The sequence below is a fragment of the Neoarius graeffei genome, chromosome 8, assembly GCF_027579695.1.
Source record: "Neoarius graeffei isolate fNeoGra1 chromosome 8, fNeoGra1.pri, whole genome shotgun sequence".
NCBI lineage: Eukaryota > Metazoa > Chordata > Actinopteri > Siluriformes > Ariidae > Neoarius > Neoarius graeffei.
In genome coordinates, this window is record NC_083576.1 from 74,176,422 (window position 1) to 74,198,605 (window position 22,184).

Sequence of the window (22,184 nt, forward strand, 5' to 3'; positions counted from 1 at the left end):
AAATATTTTTGGCCGCTAGGCGGGTGGGTCTAGTTTACTAGGCTAACCAATAACAATAATAGCCTAATAATAACAATAATAAAACATAAACACACAATTGAAATGATTGGCGAGTTGTGGCAGAGTTTTCTTACATACAGTATACATAGCCTTCACTGCCGTCGCTTTCAATCTGAGCCGACGTTGCGGCGAGTCTTGATGTTCGGTGCACAGGCTACTCATGTATACACTGTAGCCACTGCGCAAGGCTGTTCCCCCCCCCCCCATCGCGCTCCTGACCGCGCTCTGACTTTTCTAACCACTAGCACAGTGAGATGGATTAATGTTTCCCTTCTCTGCAGAAGACGCGTCATTTTTGCTATTAAAAAAAAGAGATGCATTGGGTTGTTTGTGTCGTTTCCCTGCCTGTACGTCTTAATGCAATAGCGCTCATTTAGGCTAGCTGTTTTCTTGTTTTAAAATGAAACAAATGCCGATTTATTGTATTCTTCTCCAGCAAGCTTAGGAAGCTTAGGAACATCACTGCTCGAATATCTGCTAAACTATCATTTTAATGAGCGCACGGGTAGACAAACTAACATTTAAACATAACTTCGTTTTATTTAAGACCTTCCGTGTCAGCCCACTACGGGTCACCGCGGGGTGCAGCTGCACCACTGGTGCAGAAAGAGCGCATGCTGCAGGATTCCCTCCCTATGAAGAGAGTACTAGCAGGGTCGGGAAATCCAACTTTCAGAGGCTCTTGCCGGCTTCTGATCACTTCCCTGGGAGAAATGTTTCCCGACTTCAGAACTTTGGCTGAAGTGGCGCTGGTTATTCCAGTCTCCAGTGTCGCAGCAGAGCGCGGGTTCAGCCTTCAGAATAAAATTAAAACGTCAATGAGAAGTCGTCTGTCCGAGGCAAAGACGCAAAATTTAATGACAATTGCCTCGGCAGCAGTCTCCATTGACGACTTTGATTATGCACAAGCGAGCTCCCAATTTAAATCCATGCGGGCCAGAAGGAAGGTTTGAGCTCACGCAAACAGGTCAAATTAGATTGTCACTTAAATCGTTGTAGTGGACTGTTCATATTTTAACTGCAATTGTCTTGCTACGTTGTAAAATAATTGTTCATATGCCCGTTAAGGCACAACAGCCGCAATGTTTTTAGCGGAGGGAAAATGGGTTCACAAGTGACCGAACGTCAGAATCTCTGTTCATCTTTTTGCATCATAAATACATAAATAAATGATTAAATAATACAAGCTTGTTCTGTGAATTAATTTTTAAATGAAAATGAGTCCATGAAAACACAAGTTATTAAATATGTAACATTTATAGCCTATATACATTGTCATTCAAAAGTTAAAATAAAATGACAGATAATAATGGACAATGACGGAATTTTTACGACCCCGTCCGTCAAAATGACGGAAAATGAAAAAGTCTAACGCAACCACTGATGACGGTAATACGAATGTTACGATTTAATTTAGTTTGTGAAAATTTTCCCAGAGTTTTTACCCTTGATTAAATAAATTGGATTTTTTTTGGGCTTTTTTCACCTTTATTGGATAGGACAGTGTAGAGACAGGACAGGAAATGAGCGGGAGAGGGGGAGGGATAGGGAAGTGACCTCGGGTCGGAATCGAACCCGGGTCCCCGGATTTATGGTATGGCGCCTTAGCCACCTGAGCCACGACGCCCCCAATAAATTGTATTTTTGACAATTTCATGAGGGTGGACATTCTTCTGAAATCAACTCCTCTCACGATTTGTGGAGGAATTTCACCAAACTTGGTAAAAGGCTTTTTGTTATATGACATGCAGATTGAAACGTCGTTTAATTTGGGCAAGTTTTACCAGAGTTATGCCCTTGATTATTAACAAACTTGTACTTTGGCAATTTCATCAAGGTGCGTTTTTGCTTTCTGAATCAAATTCCCTCACAATCCCCCCCCCCGAAGGCCCGAAGGGGGTTGTGTTGTGGCGATGTCCGTCCCGGGAAGGGTACTCATCTTCTGAAATCAACTCCTCTCACAATTTTTGAAGGAATTTCACGAAACTTGACCAGATTCTTTGTTGTATGCCGGTAATACGTATATCGCAATTTCGTTCAATTCAGTCGCATTATGGCACAGTTGCCAGCGGGGGATATTGTACTCTCGGAGCACTCTCTCTTGTTTTTGATTTGTGTAGACATTGTCACAAAGCAGCTTTGCAAAGGTCCAAATGTAGATTTAGATCCCTGATGAACAAGGTGGAGGAAACTTTGAGATGACACGAGGAAGAAACCTTGAGTGGAGCCAGACCTAAAAGGGAGCCCATCATCATCTTGGTGGCACCAGATATTGGGATTATAAATCATTTGGTGGAGAAGAATAAAGGCAAACAGTACTGAGGAGGTTGAGTGGATGTTGAATATGCTCAAGTGGGGTTTTTTTTGGGGGGAGTCTTTACGATTCCAGGAGCAGTATTTCATTATCGCTCTTTTTATTTCGCAGCGCATGGATGGCGAGTCAGAAGCCGTGATTGGCTGCCTAGATCTGATCCTGAAGTGGTTCACACTGCGGTTCTTTGACACTAACACCAGTGTGCTGATGAAGGCCATGGAATTTCTCAAACTCCTTTTCAGCATGTTGAGCCGAGAGAGCTACCACCTGAGCGAGTACGAAGCCTCGTCCTTCATCCCCTACCTCATCCTCAAGGTCAGGGATTCTTCATATCCCATACGTGCATCTGACCTCAGTTAGTGTTTTACCTGAAGAGGCATGAAAATGAAATCCATCTTAATTGATAAGTTTCTAAACGTATTTTTGCTTGATTTGCCAGTCGCTGGTCTTGTGATAGGATGATTTACATTTCGAAAAACCAGTGTTTATTCCTACACTGTATATTTTAATTTAATTAAAATAGTCTCAGACTTTTTAGTGCGGTGTGAGATCTGGAACCCTCCCGAAGGGATCAATAAAGTTTTATCTAATCTAATCTATCTTCCCTCCTGTTTTTCTGGACAGGTCGGGGAATCCAAAGACGTAGTGCGCAAAGACGTCCGTGCCATTTTGACCATGCTGTGTAACGTGTATTCTGCTAGCAAAATGTTTCCCTTTCTTATGGAGGGGACCAAGTCCAAGAATGCCAAGCAGAGATCAGGTTTTGTTATTTTATTTTTTTTTTAAGAATTTAGGGATATTTTGGCTTACAAATATTTGCTTGTGAGTGAGTGAGGGTATTTGGAATGGTTTATATTACAGTCTTAATTACTTGTGTGTAGATTTAAAAAAATAAAAAATTAGCATGGCTGGATGGAAGTAGGAATGGCCTTACAGCTACTATCAGATTTCCAAAAATCTGTATTTCCAGTAGTTACTTTCAGGACCATTATCTTGTGGCCCACCAAATGAAGGTTATGAACGTTTTAGTAAACATTTAAAGTGCAGTCTGTAATGTGTACATACCTGCAAACTCGTCACCTTTCGGCGAAATTCGCCGTTTTGATCCCAAAATGGGTCACTTGTGTGAATCGTGTAGATCCGAAGAGTTTTTTTTGGGGGGGGTGCGCGAGGCTACGTTGCCGAACATTTGGTTTCAGTGTACTACTACTTCAAAGTACTACTACTACTTTTCTCCTCACACCCACATTCAGACCATTTCCGCCTTCTTCATACTTCAAACGTCTCTCTGATTGGATGACATTCCAACGAGCCTTACAGAATGCTGGACAGTATCCGCGAATTGTAACTGAATAGAGGCGGGGTTTTCTTGAATACGGGTGTGTATAGGAGGATGGCAGAGATCATCCAAACGCAATGCAGAACGGGACACTGAGTCTTGAAAACAGCTCACGGAATCATATTTTCTGATTTTTTTCCGGAACTCTATATTACATCTGGAGACGGAAAAACATTTTTAGTATGCGGAGAAAGCTGTGTTCCGATGAGTGCGATTTAAAGAGGCTTTAGGGTGGTTTTTTTGGTACCTGTGATTTGGTGGTCTGTGAGTCGCGTTTTTATGACGTAAGACGCAAGGGGCGGGGCTGTTACGTTTGAACCGAACGCGCGACACGGAAGATGTTTCTGTGGGCTGAAACAAAACAGAAAAAAATGTCAAATCAGTTTGAATAAAGTCATTTTTTGTTGAACATAAGGATCTATAAACGCGTGTTTTGGGTAAGAGAAATCATTTTTATGTGAAACTATTGGTGGGATTGTCAAAATTATAACGTAATATGTGTTGATCTCGGTTGTATTCAGAGAACCAGTTAGTTGTGCGTGTGAGAGAGAGAGAGAGAGTGTGAGTGAGAGAGATTTTCTCTCTCACTCACATTCACTCTCACACACACACTCTCACACCATGAATTTGGCAGCACTGAAGGAAAGGAGGGCTGAATTTGGTGTCCAGCCATCTACCAGTGCTGCTGGTAATAGGGCAGAGGTGGTGAAGAAGGATAGCATGGCGTGAAAGAGGCACATGGCAGAGCAGCATAAACGTGCCCTTGAACGGCTTGTTCGGGCCAAAAGGTCTAAAAAAAAAATGATAAACTGGTCTGCTGAAGAAAGTTTCCAGTGTCACACTTCAAAAATTACTTTTTTAAATTCAAATTTTACTTTTTACTTTTTCTTCCTTAATGGTAATGTAATGAGGTGTCAGATGCAAAACTGAAAATTGCAAAGCTAAAAATGAAGAAATCTTGTCTTTGTTTTAAATGTTGTCTTTTCCCTTTATTTTCCTTGATCGCGCGCTGTTTAAGGGGGCCGGGGGGTTACCGGTGGTTTGTCACCTTTTTCAACCCTCATGAGTTTGCAGGTATGTGTGTAGAAGTGTTTCTAGTCCTTCTATTCAACTCATCTACCTAATTTGATACAATGGATATTGCTAGCTTCATTTCATTTCCTGTTTAAAATCTTCTGGCCTGGATAATAACTCTGCCACCAGCCAGACCCAAGCTGTTCAGCTCTGCCACTTTTTTTTTTTTTTTTCCCTGAAAAGTCAACTTAAATGTGTAGCTCAGAGGGAGTGGAGTTGGTTTGAAAGAAAAGGGAAGAGGTATAGTTTTCATAGCAGTTGCAGCTCTAAAATTAAAACCTGCTCCTTTGAGTTATTTTGATCCCAATAAAACAAGTTATAGGAGGTATTTTAAGTGATTTTTTTTTTTTTTCTTTTCTCATTCCTCATGATTACGATTGACTGACTTCCTTCCACTTCAGAATGTCTTGAAGAGCTCGGGTGCCTGATCGAGAATTACGGCATGAACGTGTGCCAGCCGACGCCTGCCAAGGCTTTGAAAGACATCGCCATTCACATCGGGGACCGTGATACATCAGTGCGCAATGCAGCGCTCAATACAGTGGTGGCAGCTTACAACGTCTGTGGGGACCAGGTCTTCAAACTCATCGGCAATGTAAGGCAATTCAGATGCTTTCACTTGATTAATTTTTACCCAAGTAATTAATTTCCTTTAACATAATTTCTTTTAATTTTGATTTTAATGATTTTACTTTATTTTAATTTCTTTTTAATCTTGGATTTTAATGATTTTACTTTTACTTTAATTCTTTGTTACTGTGATCCTCGTAGATTTTGTCTGCGGGACGATTTTTGGTGATCCTCGTAGATTGTGTCTGCGGGACGATTTTTGGTGATCCTCGTGGAAGAGCCACGGGAAGAGCGCGCTTTGTGATCCTCGTAGATTTTGTCTGCGGGACGATTTTTGGTGATCCTCGTAGATTGTGTCTGCGGGATGATTTTTGGTGATCCTCGTGGAAGAGCGCGCTTTATGTGATCCTCGTAGATTGTGTCTGCGGGACGATTTTTGGTGATCCTCGTGGAAGAGTGCGCTTTATGTGATCCTCGTAGATTGTGTCTGCGGGACGATTTTTGGTGATCCTCGTAGATTGTGTCTGCGGGACGATTTTTGGTGATCCTCGTGGAAGAGCCACGGGAAGAGCGCGCTTTGTGATCCTCGTAGATTTTGTCTGCAGGACGATTTTTGGTGATCCTCGTAGATTTTGTCTGCAGGACGATTTTTGGTGATCCTCGTAGATTTTGTCTGCGGGACGATTTTTGGTGATCCTCGTAGATTTTGTGTGCGGGACGATTTTATTTGGTGATCCTCGTAGATTTTGTCTGCGGGACGATTTTTGGTGATCCTCGTGGAAGAGCCACAGGAAGAGCGTGCTTTATGAGTTAAACCCATAATAATAATAATTAATCTCGAGGCTGATTCCTTTTTTGAACTTTATTCCATTTTATTATTTTATTTCTACTATTGTTTAATTCTTATTCTTTTTCTTCCCCAATTATTTTATGTAATTTTATTTTCTATTGTTTACTGTTCTGCTTTTACTTCTGTAAAGCACATTGAACTGCCACTGTGTATGAAATGTGCTATATAAATAAACTTGCCTTGCCTTGCAATGCTACAACTTCCTGCTTTGGAACCATTCGGTGCTTAAAGGGTCGTCGTTGCTTCCAGATGGTTTTTGATGCTGTAACGTAATGTTTTCATCTCCTTGAGAGAAGTTTGAACCATACTCATGCCGACAAAGCTGCACATGTCTCGGCGGAAGCAAGTGTTTGGCCCCTCTCTATGTTGATGAGGAGGAAGAAGTAGGAAGTGAGCATGGGAATTGGATTAAAAAAAATTTCTAATGGATGTATAATAGACTGCAACCCTATTAACTTGAGTGTAAACTATTAGTAGTAGTGACGGGCCATTTTTAAATCTAGTCGTGATTGGGGGCGTCGTGGCTCAGGTGGCTAAGGCGCCATACCATAAATCCGGGGACCTGGGTTCGATTCCGACCCGAGGTCATTTCCCGATCCCTCCCCGTCTCTCTCTCCCGCTCATTTCCTGTCCTGTCTCTACACTGTCCTATCCAATAAAGGTGAAAAAAAAAAAAAAGCCTAAAAAAAATCTTAAAAAAAAAAAAAAATCTAGTCGTGATCAAGGAGTGTGGCATATCAAGAGTATGAAGTTCTGTTCTATTTAACCTAGGGGGAAAATAAAACCAGTTTTGAATTCGGAAGTTACAGGTGTTTTTGAAAATTTTTAACTTTTTTTATTTTCCATCAGCCTTATTTGGCTGCGTCCAGCAATATACATCCATCTTGAAAAAGTAAAGTGGGTTTCCTCCGGGTGCTCCGCTTTCCCCCGCAGTTCAAAGACCTGCGGTGGCCTTGGGCTGAAGTGCCCTTGAGCAAGGTACCGAACCTCTAACTGCTACCCGGGCGCTGTAGTATGGCTGCCCACTGCTCTGGGTGTGGGGGTGTGTGTGTGTGTGTGTGTGTGTGTGTGTGTGTGTGTGTTTTCACTGCTTCAGATGGGTTAAATGCAGATGATGAATTTCACTGTACTTGAGTGTGCATGTGACAAAGGCTGCTGCTGCTGCTTCTAAAGCACCTTCAGGAGCAATTTTTGTGCCCAAAACATCTATCAGTTGCTCAGAGTTTAAAAATAAGTCAAGTCAAGTTTATTAGTATAGCGCTTTTAACAATAAACATTGTCGCAAAGCAGCTTTACAGAATTTGAACGACTTAAAACATGAGCTAATTTTATCCCTAATCTATCCCCAATGAGCAAGCCTGCGGCGACGGTGGCAAGGAAAACTCCCTCGGACGACATGAGGAAGAAACCTCGAGAGGAACCAGACTCAAAAGGGAACCCATCCTCATTTGGGCAACAACAGACAACAAGACTATAACATTAACAGTTTTAACATGAAGTCAGTTTCGTTGATGTTATAACTCTTCATTGATGGAAACTTGAGTGCAAAACTGTTCATGACAACTGCAGTCCTAAAGTTAGCAAGTCAACTGTAGTCCTCAGCCATAAAAGCATTACTGTAATGGTGATGATATACGGGGCAACTTTTTGGGCAATGTTGCCGAGCAGTGTTGCTGGCAACGGGCAACTAGGTGAGACACAGGGCAACTTTTCAGGGCAACTAACAATGGGCAACAACAGTTAGCAATGGCAGTTTACAGTTAGCTAAAAAAAATCGATGTCTTAATTTTTGCTGTGACCATTTAATCAAGCTGTCTGTTGTTTTTTAGAGCTTTGTTGAGGTAAATTCCTCCATATAGAATATTAAAATAACAACTTACCGGCGTAAAAACAGATGAGGAGTCTCTCCATCTCTTCACTCCACTGACACTGAGCGGCCGCCATATTTGTTTGAAATTTCTGATCCAAACCTCACCGGAGGTCACATGACTCGATACTCGCGTTCTGATTGGCTTATCTCAAAAAGTTGCCAGAGATTATCAAAACCATTCAGAAAGAAACAATGTTGCACAATCTCAATAGAAAAGAGTCAAAACGCAATTGCCCAGCAACATTGCTCGGCAACATTGCCCAAAAAGTTGCCCCATGAGGACAGTTGAGGGTTACACCTGGAGGACGCTCTGGACATCACCATAAGAGTCCAGAGCGTCCTCCAGGTGTAACCCTCAACTGTCCTCATGGGGCCGTCCTCCACAGGAGCGATGTGATAAAACTCCGACCAGACACAGGGCACCAGGATGGATCAAGCAGGTCCGAGGGGCAGAAGAGGCCAGCATCTCAATCCCAGGACCAACATGTAACTCAGAGGGACAGATTGGGGGGGGGGAGAGAGAAAACACAGGTTGTTAGGTATGCCCTAAAAATGACACAAGTATTAAATCTGTGTGGTAGGCTCGCAGAGACGAGAGTCTTGACATCAGGCATAATACACAACAATGGCATGTTAATATGGTTAAAAAATATCATGACCTGCTCTGGCTGGATGCTTGATTGGGTGATGGGAGCACACTCATCAGCAATGATGGGATGCAGATGGGACCCTTAGGGCTGGCCAAGACAATTCAGTTACATTTCACCGGGTCTGGGACATGCGACGGAATGTCTGACGGCCGATTCCCTGCAGGCTACGATAGCCAGTCAAGGTCTCCACCCTCTCCACCAAAAGATTTCCTGTTGACTCCATGTAACTCAGAGGGACAGATTTTTTTGGGGGGGAGAGAAAGAAAACACGGCTTGTTGGGTATGCCCAATGTCACCTGAATAAGTTGGAACAGTATACATATTGCACTGAGTGCAAGCAGGGACTCCGGCAACTAACTATGACAGCATAACTAAAAGGGGAGAGCCAGAAGGTAACACAGGCATGTACAAATAACCTTTTTCTCCAGTATTTTTTATTTATTTTGAAGTTTAATTGCCTTGTTTGGATAGTGAGATGGCATAAACTACTCAGATCAATCTCAACAACTGAGCAATGGTATGACCAGAACTGTTGATTTGTAGGTACTTTTCTGGCCATTGTACCGAATCGTTCAAACCCAACTGAAGATCATTTTAAGGATAACAATCTACATGGGTTCCTTTTAAAGTATTAAATCTGTCCTCTCTGACTGTATGACCGCGAGTTGGCCTAGTGGTTAGCGTGTCCACCTCTCGATCAGGAGATCACGAGTTCTACTCGTGGTCGGGTCATACCAAAGACCATCATAAAAATGGTACCTACTGCCATCTGGCAAGGCACGCTGCAATACAGATGTGCGTGGAGAGTCAAAGTCTCGCAGTTACCAGAGGACCAGCCCCCCACTGTAACCCTAGCTATGTAATAGGCGAGAGGCCGAGGGCTACGGAAACGGGGATCGTCATCGCCCTATGTGCCACATGGCGTGGGAAGGACTTTGATTCTCTGACTGTATTCTCTTCTCTACAACTCCCCTAATTGGCACACAAACACCCTGTATTGCATGTGATGGCGCAACAAGGCAAAATGTGGCAGCGCAGTTCCACACGTTACTTTTCAGAGGGTGGTGCTCAAAAGCGCTATGTATTACATGTTTTTAATCAAATGTAACTTCTTCGAAACAATATGATCAACATCCCTGACCCTTCTCTTTTTTTTTTTTTTCTCTATCCTCCAGAATGCAATATTTTTGTTTTCCATAGAAGGATACACATCTATTGACCGTGACTAGAACTTCCGCTGTCTCTGGCCGGCTTCCGGTTTGACAAATTACTGCGGTGATTGTTCCCGACCTCTGGTATCGATTTTGGCCAGTGTCGACCAATAGAAAGCGAGCTAGATTTTAAAGGGGGACAGAGGGCAATATATAGAGTAAATATAACAATAAAACACACATTGATGAACCTTATTCAAGACTTACAAAAGTTTTTTGTTCTAAGGCTGGAAAGTTATAGTGTTTTGAAAGTAGCTCGAGCAAACTATTTCCGCAGTTTGAACAGCCCGCCGTGATATTAATTTTATCCAATCAGAATGCACGTTCATTTTCTCTGCGTAACACTCATGACGTATGTATGTGCCCAGTTGTGTTGGCTCATTGAGGTTGGGACTAGCACGTGTGAATCGGAAAGTAGGATGAATTGTAAGTGATCAGCTACACAATGCCACAGTCAGGGACGTGCACAGGATTATAGAGGGGCAGGGGCTCAAAGTCAGAAAAAGGGCAGGAAGTGCATGATTTTTTTTTTTTTTTCCCGGTCCTTTCCAAAAGTGTTTCTCTCTGTCCGCGCTCTCTCTCTCTCAGTCTGCGCGCTCTCTCTCTCTGTCCGCACGCGCGCTCTCTCTCTCTCTGTCCGCGCGCACTCTCTCTCCTCTCAGTCCTCTCTCTCTCTCCTCTCAGTCCTCTCTCTCTCTCCTCTCAGTCCTCTCTCTCTCTCTCTCTCCTCTCAGTCCTCTCTCTCTCTCTCTCTCTCAGTCCTCTCTCTCTCTCTCTCCCCTCTCAGTCCTCTCTCTCTCCCCTCTCAGTCCTCTCTCTCTCTCCTCTCAGTCCTCTCTCTCTCTCTCTCTCTCTCTCTCTCTCTCTCTCTCTCTCCTCTCAGTCCTCTCTCTCTCCTCTCAGTCCTCTCTCCTCTCAGTCCTCTCTCTCTCCTCTCAGTCCTCTCTCTCTCTCCTCTCAGTCCTCTCTCTCTCTCCTCTCAGTCCTCTCTCTCTCTCCTCTCAGTCCTCTCTCTCTCTCCTCTCAGTCCTCTCTCTCTCTCTCCTCTCAGTCCTCTCTCTCTCTCTCTCTCTCTCTCTCCTCCTCTCAGTCCTCTCTCTCTCTCCTCCTCTCAGTCCTCTCTCTCTCTCCTCCTCTCAGTCCTCTCTCTCTCTCCTCCTCTCAGTCCTCTCTCTCTCTCTCCTCTCAGTCCTCTCTCTCTCTCTCCTCTCAGTCCTCTCTCTCTCTCTCTCCTCTCAGTCCTCTCTCTCTCTCCTCTCAGTCCTCTCTCTCTCTCTCTCTCTCTCTCTCTCTCTCTCTCTCTCTCCTCTCTCAGTCCTCTCTCTCTCCTCTCAGTCCTCTCTCTCTCCTCTCAGTCCTCTCTCTCTCCTCTCAGTCCTCTCTCTCTCCTCTCAGTCCTCTCTCTCTCTCCTCTCAGTCCTCTCTCTCTCTCCTCTCAGTCCTCTCTCTCTCTCCTCTCAGTCCTCTCTCTCTCTCCTCTCAGTCCTCTCTCTCTCTCCTCTCAGTCCTCTCTCTCTCTCCTCTCAGTCCTCTCTCTCTCTCTCCTCTGTCCTCTCTCTCTCTCTCTCTCTCTCTCCTCCTCTCAGTCCTCTCTCTCTCCTCTCAGTCCTCTCTCTCTCCTCTCAGTCCTCTCTCTCTCTCCTCTCAGACCTCTCTCTCTCTCCTCAGTCCTCTCTCTCCTCTCAGACCTCTCTCTCTCTCTCTCCTCTCAGTCCTCTCTCTCTCTCTCTCCTCTCAGTCCTCTCTCTCTCTCTCTCCTCTCAGTCCTCTCTCTCTCTCTCTCCTCTCAGTCCTCTCTCTCTCTCTCTCCTCTCAGTCCTCTCTCTCTCTCTCTCCTCTCAGTCCTCTCTCTCTCTCTCTCCTCTCAGTCCTCTCTCTCTCTCTCTCCTCTCAGTCCTCTCTCTCTCTCTCTCCTCTCAGTCCTCTCTCTCTCTCTCTCCTCTCAGTCCTCTCTCTCTCTCTCTCCTCTCAGTCCTCTCTCTCTCTCTCTCCTCTCAGTCCTCTCTCTCTCTCTCTCCTCTCAGTCCTCTCTCTCTCTCTCTCTCCTCTCAGTCCTCTCTCTCTCTCTCTCTCCTCTCAGTCCTCTCTCTCTCTCTCTCCTCTCAGTCCTCTCTCTCTCTCTCTCCTCTCAGTCCTCTCTCTCTCTCTCTCTCTCTCTCTCTCTCTCTCTCTCTCTCTCTCTCTCTCCCTCTCTCTCTCTCCTCTCAGTCCTCTCTCTCTCCTAGTGCAGTGGGTAGCGCTGACGTCACGGTCTTTTAAAAAATGGCGACTCTTGTGCGGTTTAGCGTATAAAGTATTATATTTACAATTACCAAGATATTTCGTTGTTTTCTAGTACATAAATTTGATAGAATACTTAAGAATACGTTACTTTGTCACATCAGTAACCGTATATATTATATTCTGTACCCCTTTAACTTCACAGCGGTGGCACGTCGTCGGCTTTCGACCAAAATCCAACATGGCCGCGCCCAGCAGTTTCACCGTCAACGTTCAGCAAAAAGATTGCCATGTCGAGAGTAATCCGTATCCTACAAATCTGAGTGCATATTCTGAAAATTCAGGTTGTTTTCCTATAAAATGCCCAACTCTTGTGAAGCTGAACGTACTTTTTTTAAATGTTGGTAAACAGCGATCGAAAATTTTCAGTTTACGATGTAAATGGATAGGCGCTTCCTGCACGGCAAGCGCTGCTGGCATTACTGCTATAAGCTGATTAAAAAGTACGTTTCATTTTGAATTAATGTAATTGTCAAATCCTCATGGTATAAGAGAAATGAAACCCTTCTATCACTCCATCCTATCATTGATTGTGGACAAGCTACTATAGGAAAACACATGTTTTTCTTACCTGTCTGAATACCCCGACTGTTTTTGTTGACTTGGTGAACAAAAACATCATATCTTACTGTTAACTGGTGCTGATGTTTCTTGGCCACACTCCACAGCTCTCAGAGAAGGATATGAGCATGCTGGAGGAGCGGATCAAGCGTTCGGCTAAGAAGACGCCTGCTGTCTCGACCAAACAGGAGAAAGCCCAGAGGGAACAGCCAACCAATCCTAATGCTACCTTCGTACGCAAACCTGCCCAAGAGGAGGTGCCAAACAAACTCAAGTAGGTTCCAACGCTCAGCGTAGTCTGTTCTTTGAGCTCGTCCGAAAGATAACGAAAGCGTCTCTGAATCGGTGTACTCTTAAGGTCTTTATACATACAGTGCGACACGGATAAACCATGCATTAAAAGCCATGCGATTGTTTTTGTGGAATGCTCACATAATCGTGCAATGATGGAGTTGGCAAGTGATGAACTGGTGCTTATTCTTTTACTAAAAAGGTGTGGCGGAGGGATTTTTGGGTACATCCTGTCCTGAGATGTAGGCGAGAGCGTGGGGAGGTTCACTGCTTGGTTCAGGAGTTTGTGAGGCTGATGGCAAGCTTCACCACAACACAAAATAGGCTACAGGTTCTGTACTGTATTGAGACACACCGAATGAGAGACTCTGCAAAGCATGCAGCATTGTGATGAGAATCTGCGCCCTGACTGGTTGAACGTGTTCCTTTTTTGCGCAAGAAATATTAGAAAAATCGGACGTGTTGTGAAAGCGACTGTCGCTTTTTCGCATGCAAGCCTTTGCCTTTGTTGTGAAAGTGTTCATTTATTGGGTAGTCGTTCGAAAAAATGTTTTAGGAATAAATAATCCGAACAACAAATGGTGCTGGATACAAAAAAGATCTTTAGGTTTCAAGATTTCAGCTTCTACTTGCCTTATAAGCACCGTTCTTCATAAATTGGTTGATTAAGGGATCAGTTTGTTTAAGCCTCGGTCACAACCGGCCGTACGTGCTCCCACGGCCGGTCTACGTGCAAAAAAACGCAAGAAACGCACGGAGGGCGCGCGTGTGATGTGCTGATTTTCGAGCCGTAGACTGGCCACAGACCGGCCGCAGAGGTTCTTTGTCATGTCAAACAAACTCTACGGGCGCTTACGTTTTTTTCAGGTTGCAAGACAAACTTGCGGCCAACGTGCGTCTTTCTCCACGAACAAAAAAAAACCGCAGTGATTTTAGGGAAACGCCAAAAATCGCACGGCCAAAAAATCATACGTCCGGTTGTGACCTCGGCTTTACTTGTGTAAAGAGAAATGTAAACTAATTTGGTACTTTGAACACCGCTGGAATAGTGTCGCCAGATTGAGTTACCGGAGATATTTGCATTGATGTGGTCTTTTTAGCTATAGGAGCTCTTGAGTTAACCCCGCACACGCACGCACACTTAATCCCAAAGTAAATTTACACATCCAGTAGCTTGGTACAACATACACGTAAGTAAAAACCAACAAAGAAGCAAAAAACAAAAATTAACCTGTCTGAGGTAACTGGATGTGGCAGCGTGGCCGTGGTCGAGCGCCAGTTTGTGAATGGAGGGCGAGGCCAGGGAAGGTAAGTGGCAAAGTGATCGTGTGTGTCTTGCAGTGACAGCTGAGGGTTTATACAGTAGGAAGAAGCAGAGAGGAGGAGAGCTTCCCTGCGTGGCGTCTTGTGGGGTGCGCGCATGCGTATTTAAGCTCCTCTCATCTCATTATCTCTAGCCGCTTTATCCTGTTCTACAGGGTCGCAGGCAAGCTGGAGCCTATCCCAGCTGACTACGGGCGAAAGGCGGGGTACACCCTGGACAAGTCGCCAGGTCATCACAGGGCTGACACATAGACACAGACAACCATTCACACTCTCACTCACACCTACGGTCAATTTAGAGTCACCAGTTAACCTAACCTGCATGTCTTTGGACTGTGGGGGAAACCGGAGCACCCGGAGGAAACCCACGCGGACACGGGGAGAACATGCAAACTCCGCACAGAAAGGCCCTCGCCGGCCACGGGGCTCGAACCCGGACCTTCTTGCTGTGAGGCGACAGCGCTAACCACTACACCACCGTGCCGCCCGTGTATTTAAGCTGAAAAGCTGAAATAAAGGAAGTGCTTGGAATGCACCAGCCTGTCACAGTGCTTCAGTGTCGCATTCCACTGCAGGGACTGTTAAACTGGTGACGAAACCCAGGACGCTGAAGCACCGTGACAGGCGGGTGCATTCCAAGCATTTCCTTTATTTAAGCTTTTCAGCTGAAAGGACATAGTCAGAACCTTTATTTTTAAACACATTTCTGAGTGGATAGTATCCCCATCCTTGACTCTTGTATGCTGCATAATTGGGAATTAAAAAAAAAAAAAAGATATTTTTGAGAGTTAAAATCGACCGCAAAGTTGGCATTCGAGCTGAGCCAGCCAGCCCTGAGTGAGTGATGTCACTGCGGTAACCGGTTTTAAGGCTGAGGCCTTTGACGGCTATAGACCAAAGCCAGACTCGGCAGGCGAGAGTGGTTGCAATGGTGTCTTCGTTCGGATTTATTGGAGATTCTTCAGATTCCTCAGATAGTAATACATCTGACTGTGATGGTCCTGAAATTAGTGTGTGTACGTGCTACTGCTATACACGTAGAACCGTATCAGTTCGAACCATGAGAAAGGGAATCGTATAGTAACACGTCGGCCACAGAGGCCCCCACCTTACGAGATAAAGCCAGAGAACAAAGCCATCTATAGAATTGGATGGAATTGAACCGACAGTCTCATGTGACTCTCATTAAAACAGGATAGGTGTTATAACTTGTGCAACATATATGTACATGCATGCATTTTCACTGATTAAAACGTAAAAGGCTAATTAAATAATCAGATGAACTGAAACAATCACATTCTGAAGCAAATTAAATAATCTTATACCGGTAACGTGGCTGATTTTTGTTTTGAAACAATCTGACTTTCAGTTCTTCGTTCATTTGATTCTTCCACGTAAGGGCGAGATATTGCTGCTGAGGCAAGCATATCCAGCAGAGAAATCAGACGGTTGGTCCACTCATTCTCCATTTTCTCCATACTAAGTACTCCGCCATTACTGCTCTGCTCACGCTCCGGGAGAACTGGTGCAACTGAACTTGCTTTCCTTTTCTTGTAGTTTTCTTTTCCTTTAATTGTTGGTACTGCACCCTCTTTCAATACGGGCTTATAGCCAACGCTCCTCAACAGATCAGGGTTTTCGTATGAATCATCAGTAAAACGTGCAGAGCAGAGGAGGGACCACTTCGTAGGTGCCCAATCAGTGAATTTCTCGCAGAACGTCTCCAGATCTTTGCAGTTTGAACATTCTTGGGCCATGAATGCAACATAAATCCACCTTCTGTCGTGTTGCTGCACCCGCCAGCAACACATCTACGTGGCATGGTGATAAATTAGCTCAAAATGGAGGCTTGGAGTTGCAGTCAGCTCTGTGTTTTAGTATAGTGAGAATGGCGATGACAGACTTCCTGCCGTGATGTCAAGGTCATTCACTTGGACCGCTACCTATATGAATCATTTTAATCTTAAAAATAATTTTTTGAATTAGATTTATTGTTAACGCTTAAAACTATTCCTATGCCATTCTTGAGGTCTCAAGGCATTTTATAAAGAAAAAGTGAGGCCATGGTTCTGCGTATCGTGCACAGGGAAACTCTCCCTCTCTGCTTCCTCTCACCATATAAACCCTCTTCTGTTACTGCAAGAGAGACACACGTCGTTAATACGACACGGGCGTGATCACTTTGCCACTCACGTTCCCTGGCCTCACCCTCCATTCACAAACTGGCATTCGACCACACCCCCGCTGCCACACTGGAGAATACGGAAACATGTATTGTACTGTGACTTGAACTACAAGGTCTTGCACGTGTGGGAGATCGTCCATGCAGTAGACAAATAATTCAGCAGTGCAAACCACGCACTCGATTGTAAATAACTTGAACATAACCTATTAAGGACCTGAACTACATGATCCAGTGCATGTGGAGATTAAAAATGCACCTAAATAATAATCCAGTTCCAAGCATTCTCAGTTTGGGTGGGTCTGTGTGGTTTTTGTAGAGGAAAAACCTGCTCCTGTGTTTTGATTCTGTCCTTTTGTTTCATTGCATGTTTTGCCTCCTAAATCTAAGCCTCTGTCTCTCTCTTCTTCTTTATGATTTTCTTTTCTCTCTGCTCTCCCTGGACAGATTAATGTATCGCACATATAGGATGTAAGTACTGCCGAATCGTTCTAGGTTCTTTTCCTGAGGCACGCACCAACCCAGAGTATTAGACAAATAACACACACACACACACACACACACACACACACACAGTAACGTCAGTCCAGAAACTGATTTGTCCTTTTGCACTTCAATCCAATATTCCAGGTTAATTCTAAGGTTAGCTGTTGTGAAGTTTCAAGATGAAATAGTCTGTAAGGGCTGTAACAGTGTAGAACATGTTTATAATCACCGTATGCTGTTGGAAAAGTGTACAAGGACCTGTGTGTTTCCCAGAATAACTCCCTGTCCCAGTACGAGTCTGTATTCAGTTAAATCAGTGTGAGACATGTATGAAAGTGACGTTTGTTTTTTTTTTCTCCCCCCCCCCCCCCCCCCCCCCCCTTTTGTGCCCCCTACCAGTCAAGCTCGGTCACAGAATGCCCACTCTGAGCACACGGCACCCTCCATCCCCAAGGAGTTTCAGCTTGACCTGGACATGATTGAGAATGACCACACACGCGTGAGTGACTTCCCTGACCTCGTGCAGCACAAACTGGATGAGCTCCTCGAGCCTGTCATGATCCCCGAACCCAAGTAAGCACACTGCACTAACACTGCTGTATATCATGAATTCGCAGGATTAACGCTGTAGTTGTTTTCAGAGGTGAATAAGTGCGGCGTGGTGATGTACAGTGGTGCTTGAGTTGGTGAGCCCTTTAGAATTTTCTATATTTCTGCATAAATATGACCTAAAACATCATCAGATTTTCACACAAGTCCTAAAAGTAGATAAAGAGAACCCAGTTAAACAAATGAGACACAAATATTCTACTTGGTCATTTATTTATTGAGGAAAATGATCCAATATTGCATATCTGTGAGTGGCAAAAGTATGTGAACCTCTAGGATTAGCTGATAATTTGGAGATTAAATTAGTCAGGTGTTTTCAATCAATGGGATGACAATCAGGTGTGAGTGGGCAAGCTGTTTTATTTAAAGAACAGGGATCTATCAAAGTCTGATCTTCACAACACGTTTGTGGAAGTGTATCATGGTACGAACAAAGGAGATTTCTGAGGACCTCAGAAAAAAGCGTTGTTGAGGCTGGAAAAGGTTACAAAACCATCTCTAAAGAGTTTGGACTCCACCAATCCACAGTCAGACAGATTTTGTATAAATAGAGGAAATTCAAGACCATTGTTACCCTCCCCAGGAGTGGTCGACCAACAAAGATCACTCCAAGAGCAAGGCGTGTAATAGTCGGCGAGGTCACAAAGGACCCCGGGGTAACTTCTAAGCAACTGAAGGCCTCTCACACATTGGCTAATGTTAATGTTCATGAGTCCACCATCAGGAGAACACTGAACAACAATGGTGTGCATGGCAGGGTTGCAAGGAGAAAGCCACTGCTCTCCAAAAAGAACATTGCTGCCCGTCTGCAGTTTGCTAAAGATCACGTGGACAAGCCAGAAAGCTATTGGAAAAATGTTTTGTGGACTGAGGAGACCAAAATAGAACTTTTTGGTTTAAATGAGAAGTGTTATGTTTGGAGAAAGGAAAACACTGCATGCCAGCATAAGAACCTTATCCCATCTGTGAAACATGGTGGTGGTAGTATCATGGTTTGGGCCTGTTTTGCTGAATCTGGGCCAGGATGGCTTGCCATCATTGATGGAACAATGAATTCTGAATGATACTAGCAAATTCTAAAGGGAAATGTCAGGACATCTGTCCATGAACTGAATCTCAAGAGAAGGCGGGTCATGCAGCAAGACAACGACCCTAAGCACACAAGTCGTTCTACCAAAGAATGGTTAAAGAAGAATAAAGTTAATGTTTCGGAATGGCCGAGTCAAAATCCTGACCTTAATCCAATGGAAATGTTGTGGAAGGACCTGAAGCAAGCAGTTCATGTGAGGAAACCCACCAACATCCCAGAGTTGAAGCTGTTCTGTATGGAGGAATGGGCTAAAATTCCTCCAAGCCGGTGTGCAGGACTGATCAACAGTTACCGCAAACGTTTAGTTGCAGTTATTGCTGCACAAGGGGGTCACACCAGATACTGAAAGCAAAGGTTCACATACTTTTGCCACTCACAGATATGTAATATTGGATCATTTTCCTCAATAAATAAATGACCAAGTAGAATATTTTTGTCTCATCTGTTTAACTGGGTTCTCTTTATCTACTTTTAGGACTTGTGTGAAAATCTGATCGTTTTAGGTCATTTATACAGAAATATAAAAAATTCTAAAGGGTTCACAAACTTTCAAGCACCACTGTATTTACAGGGGTCATTATTATTTATTTATTTATTTATTTATTTTTTTAAGCATAAGACGGACCTGCTCTCCGTGATCCTGCCCTGAGACTAATGGAAATCAGCATGGCTGTTTTTCATTGATCCTTTATTGTTGTGAAAGAATGAATAACTCCATCACAGCATGAGCATGTGTCCTGTGATCAGTCATACCTTGCATGATAAGCTCCAATATATCCAAAATATCTAATTTCCGGTACAGTACAGTGGTTTTGTCAGCTTCGTTGCAGACCCAAAAAAATACATTTTTGTGCAACAGCTTTGGTCACCAATAAAATGCTTTTATGGCTGGACTACAGTTAACTTACTAATTTTAGGAGTGCAGCTGTCATGAACAGTTTATAACTTTCAATAAAACAGGCTTCATGTTAAAACTATAATGAATTTCCTGGTTTCACAGTTATACTTTGTGACTCTATAGGACACTGTTATAGAAGCAAGTTATTTATAATCACGTTATCTGTTATCACCCAAATGAGGATGGGTTCCCTTTCGAGTCTGGTTCCTCTCGAGGTTTCTTCCTCGTGTCGTCTGAGGGAGTTTTTCCTTGCCACCGTCGCCACAGGCTTGCTCATTGGGGATAGATTAGGGATAAAATTAGCTCATGTTTAAAGTCCTTTTAAATTTCTGTAAAGCTGCTTTGCAACAATGTCTTTTGTTAAACGCACTATACAAATAAACTTGACCGATCAATCAAAAAAATATAAAGCTTCGTAGCAGTCCTAAAACTGTCTGACCAGTTCTCCAAGTTCTAGTCTAGATCACCAACGTGGTCTCTGTCATCACTGGTAGTGTCTATTGTGGAGCCTAGTGTCAGTTATTTTTATTATGTCTAGTGTAGCCGAGTGTCAGTGATCTTTATCCATTGATGTGAATGATGAGTATGAGTAGTCAGGTTTTATGCTGCGTTCATGTGCTATGGGAAGATGATATTTTCCAGTTGGGAAGTGGTATTTACCAGTGTGTTGTGTTCACATGCTTTTGTTGTTGTTGACAAATTAAAGATGGTGGACCAGATTCAGAATCAGGCCTGTTATTTGGCTAAAACAATTATAGATTGCCTTGTTCATCAGCTGCAGCAGGAATATGAGTTATCAAAAGTCAAAAGGTAAATAATGCTGAATATTTCCTGATCATGACAAGTAGAGATTTTCTTAACACATTGAATGCCACGCAGTTTTTGGAAATTTGGCAGTAGCCACAATGAGAGTAGCCAGTATCTGATCATTGTTGGCGTTCTTTGGACAGCCACAGAGTATTTTGTGTTAGGCTATAATATACATATTATAATAATATCATATACATAACATGATTCGTTTAAAAGGTGAGAGTCAGCTTTCCGTAGGTGAAAACCACTTCTTTCTTGGTTCATAAGCTAGTCTTGTACCGCTCGCCGCCATGTTGAAAAGGTTAAAGTTCACCTCATCTCGGCAACTCGTGTATCAAAATTTTCTACAAGTTGCCCAGTGGAAAATACCACAAGAGGGGGCGTTCATGTGTGCTTTCCATGTCGGCGTTTGGTATTTACCATAATTCCCATAGCACATGAACGCACCATTAATCCATCACAGGAATCCACTTGATTTGCCACAGTGTGGGTATGACCTTGGTCTTTCAAAGCACTTGAGTTGAGTTTTGTCCTGTATGTACTTTTTGTTATCCAGAATTCGCTCAGTCTCTCCTCACTTTGATGACCTGCACAACAGCACAGCCTCCACGATCAATTTTGTCATCTCGCAGGTTGCTAGTGGTGACATTAACACCAGTATCCAGGCACTGGCACAGGTAGGCAGTCTGAGATCAGTTATGGTTTCCAGAGGTGGACAGTAACGAAGTGCATTTACTTGAGTACTTTGAGACTTGTGACTTTAACTTCACTACATTTGAAAGGCAAATACCGTACTTTTCACTCCACTACATTTCTGTCAAGGTCCTCGTTACTATGAAGCAGCTTTGAAAGTGGATGTCTTTTTTTTTTTTTTTTCCCCTAAAACATGATTGGTTTTTTCGCAGGTGACACTGAGACAGCCTATCAGTAATCACTAGGGTCACGTCACATTCATAGACTGGATAAAATCAAGATCGGTGATTTTCTCAACCACATTATTTGAACGTGATCAGTTGATGGCAGAATGGAAGGAAGCGGTTCTTCTGGAAAACGAACGCGCACAGGGCTATACCTAGAACCCATGTTTCAGTTTTCTGAAAGGATTAAAAAGATGCGTTTTGTTTTAAATGTTTGCTTTGTTTGCCAAAAATGAACCACATCATGGCGTACAAAAACTCGCGGTCCAACCTGCGGAAGCATATTGAGGTTTATAAACGTTTTATTCCAAGAGAAAGCTTGCAATGAAGTTGTCTGTGCTTTTAGAGCTAGCGATAACGTTGCAATAGCTATGCAGTCTGGTTAGTCAAATGACTTTCTATGGATTTGCCCATCAAGTTGCCGTAGCCTTGTTCATGGCTAACGTTAACACATAGCTAGTTAACTTGGACACTGTTAGTTAGCATGTAAACACGGAGTTACGCTAACATGAATACTGTTACCTTATCTGAAGTCCTTTCAGAAATATGTTTCAGCATAATCTTGACAATGTAGAAATGTTTCTTTTCTAGTAGCGTTAGCTACCTAATGATTTCAAGTTTGAAAAGAGTTTGCTAGCATGTCAGGTGGAGCATCACTGACTAGCTAGCTTAACGTTAAACCACCATGATGGCACAGCATGCGTTCATTTTGTGAATTCACATTTCTGTCTTTGGTAACGGCGTTAGGTTTTGTAAGCGTTGTGGCAATAATACAACGATGCGTTGACAGAAAATGTAC

At 43.5% G+C, this 22,184-nt stretch overlaps 1 protein-coding gene across 3 annotated transcripts in view; it reads left to right on the forward strand.

Moving 5' to 3' along the window:
- Positions 1 to 22,184, forward strand: part of ckap5 (cytoskeleton associated protein 5) — a 120,472-nt gene that overhangs the window by 72,473 nt on the left and 25,815 nt on the right. For all 3 annotated transcript variants that reach the window (XM_060928229.1, XM_060928230.1, XM_060928231.1), the window contains exons 30-35: positions 2,486 to 2,689; positions 2,999 to 3,134; positions 5,189 to 5,382; positions 12,887 to 13,053; positions 17,461 to 17,634; positions 21,025 to 21,145. In XM_060928229.1, coding sequence (XP_060784212.1) covers positions 2,486 to 2,689; positions 2,999 to 3,134; positions 5,189 to 5,382; positions 12,887 to 13,053; positions 17,461 to 17,634; positions 21,025 to 21,145 — 996 coding nt within the window. The remainder of the gene's footprint in view (positions 1 to 2,485; positions 2,690 to 2,998; positions 3,135 to 5,188; positions 5,383 to 12,886; positions 13,054 to 17,460; positions 17,635 to 21,024; positions 21,146 to 22,184) is intronic.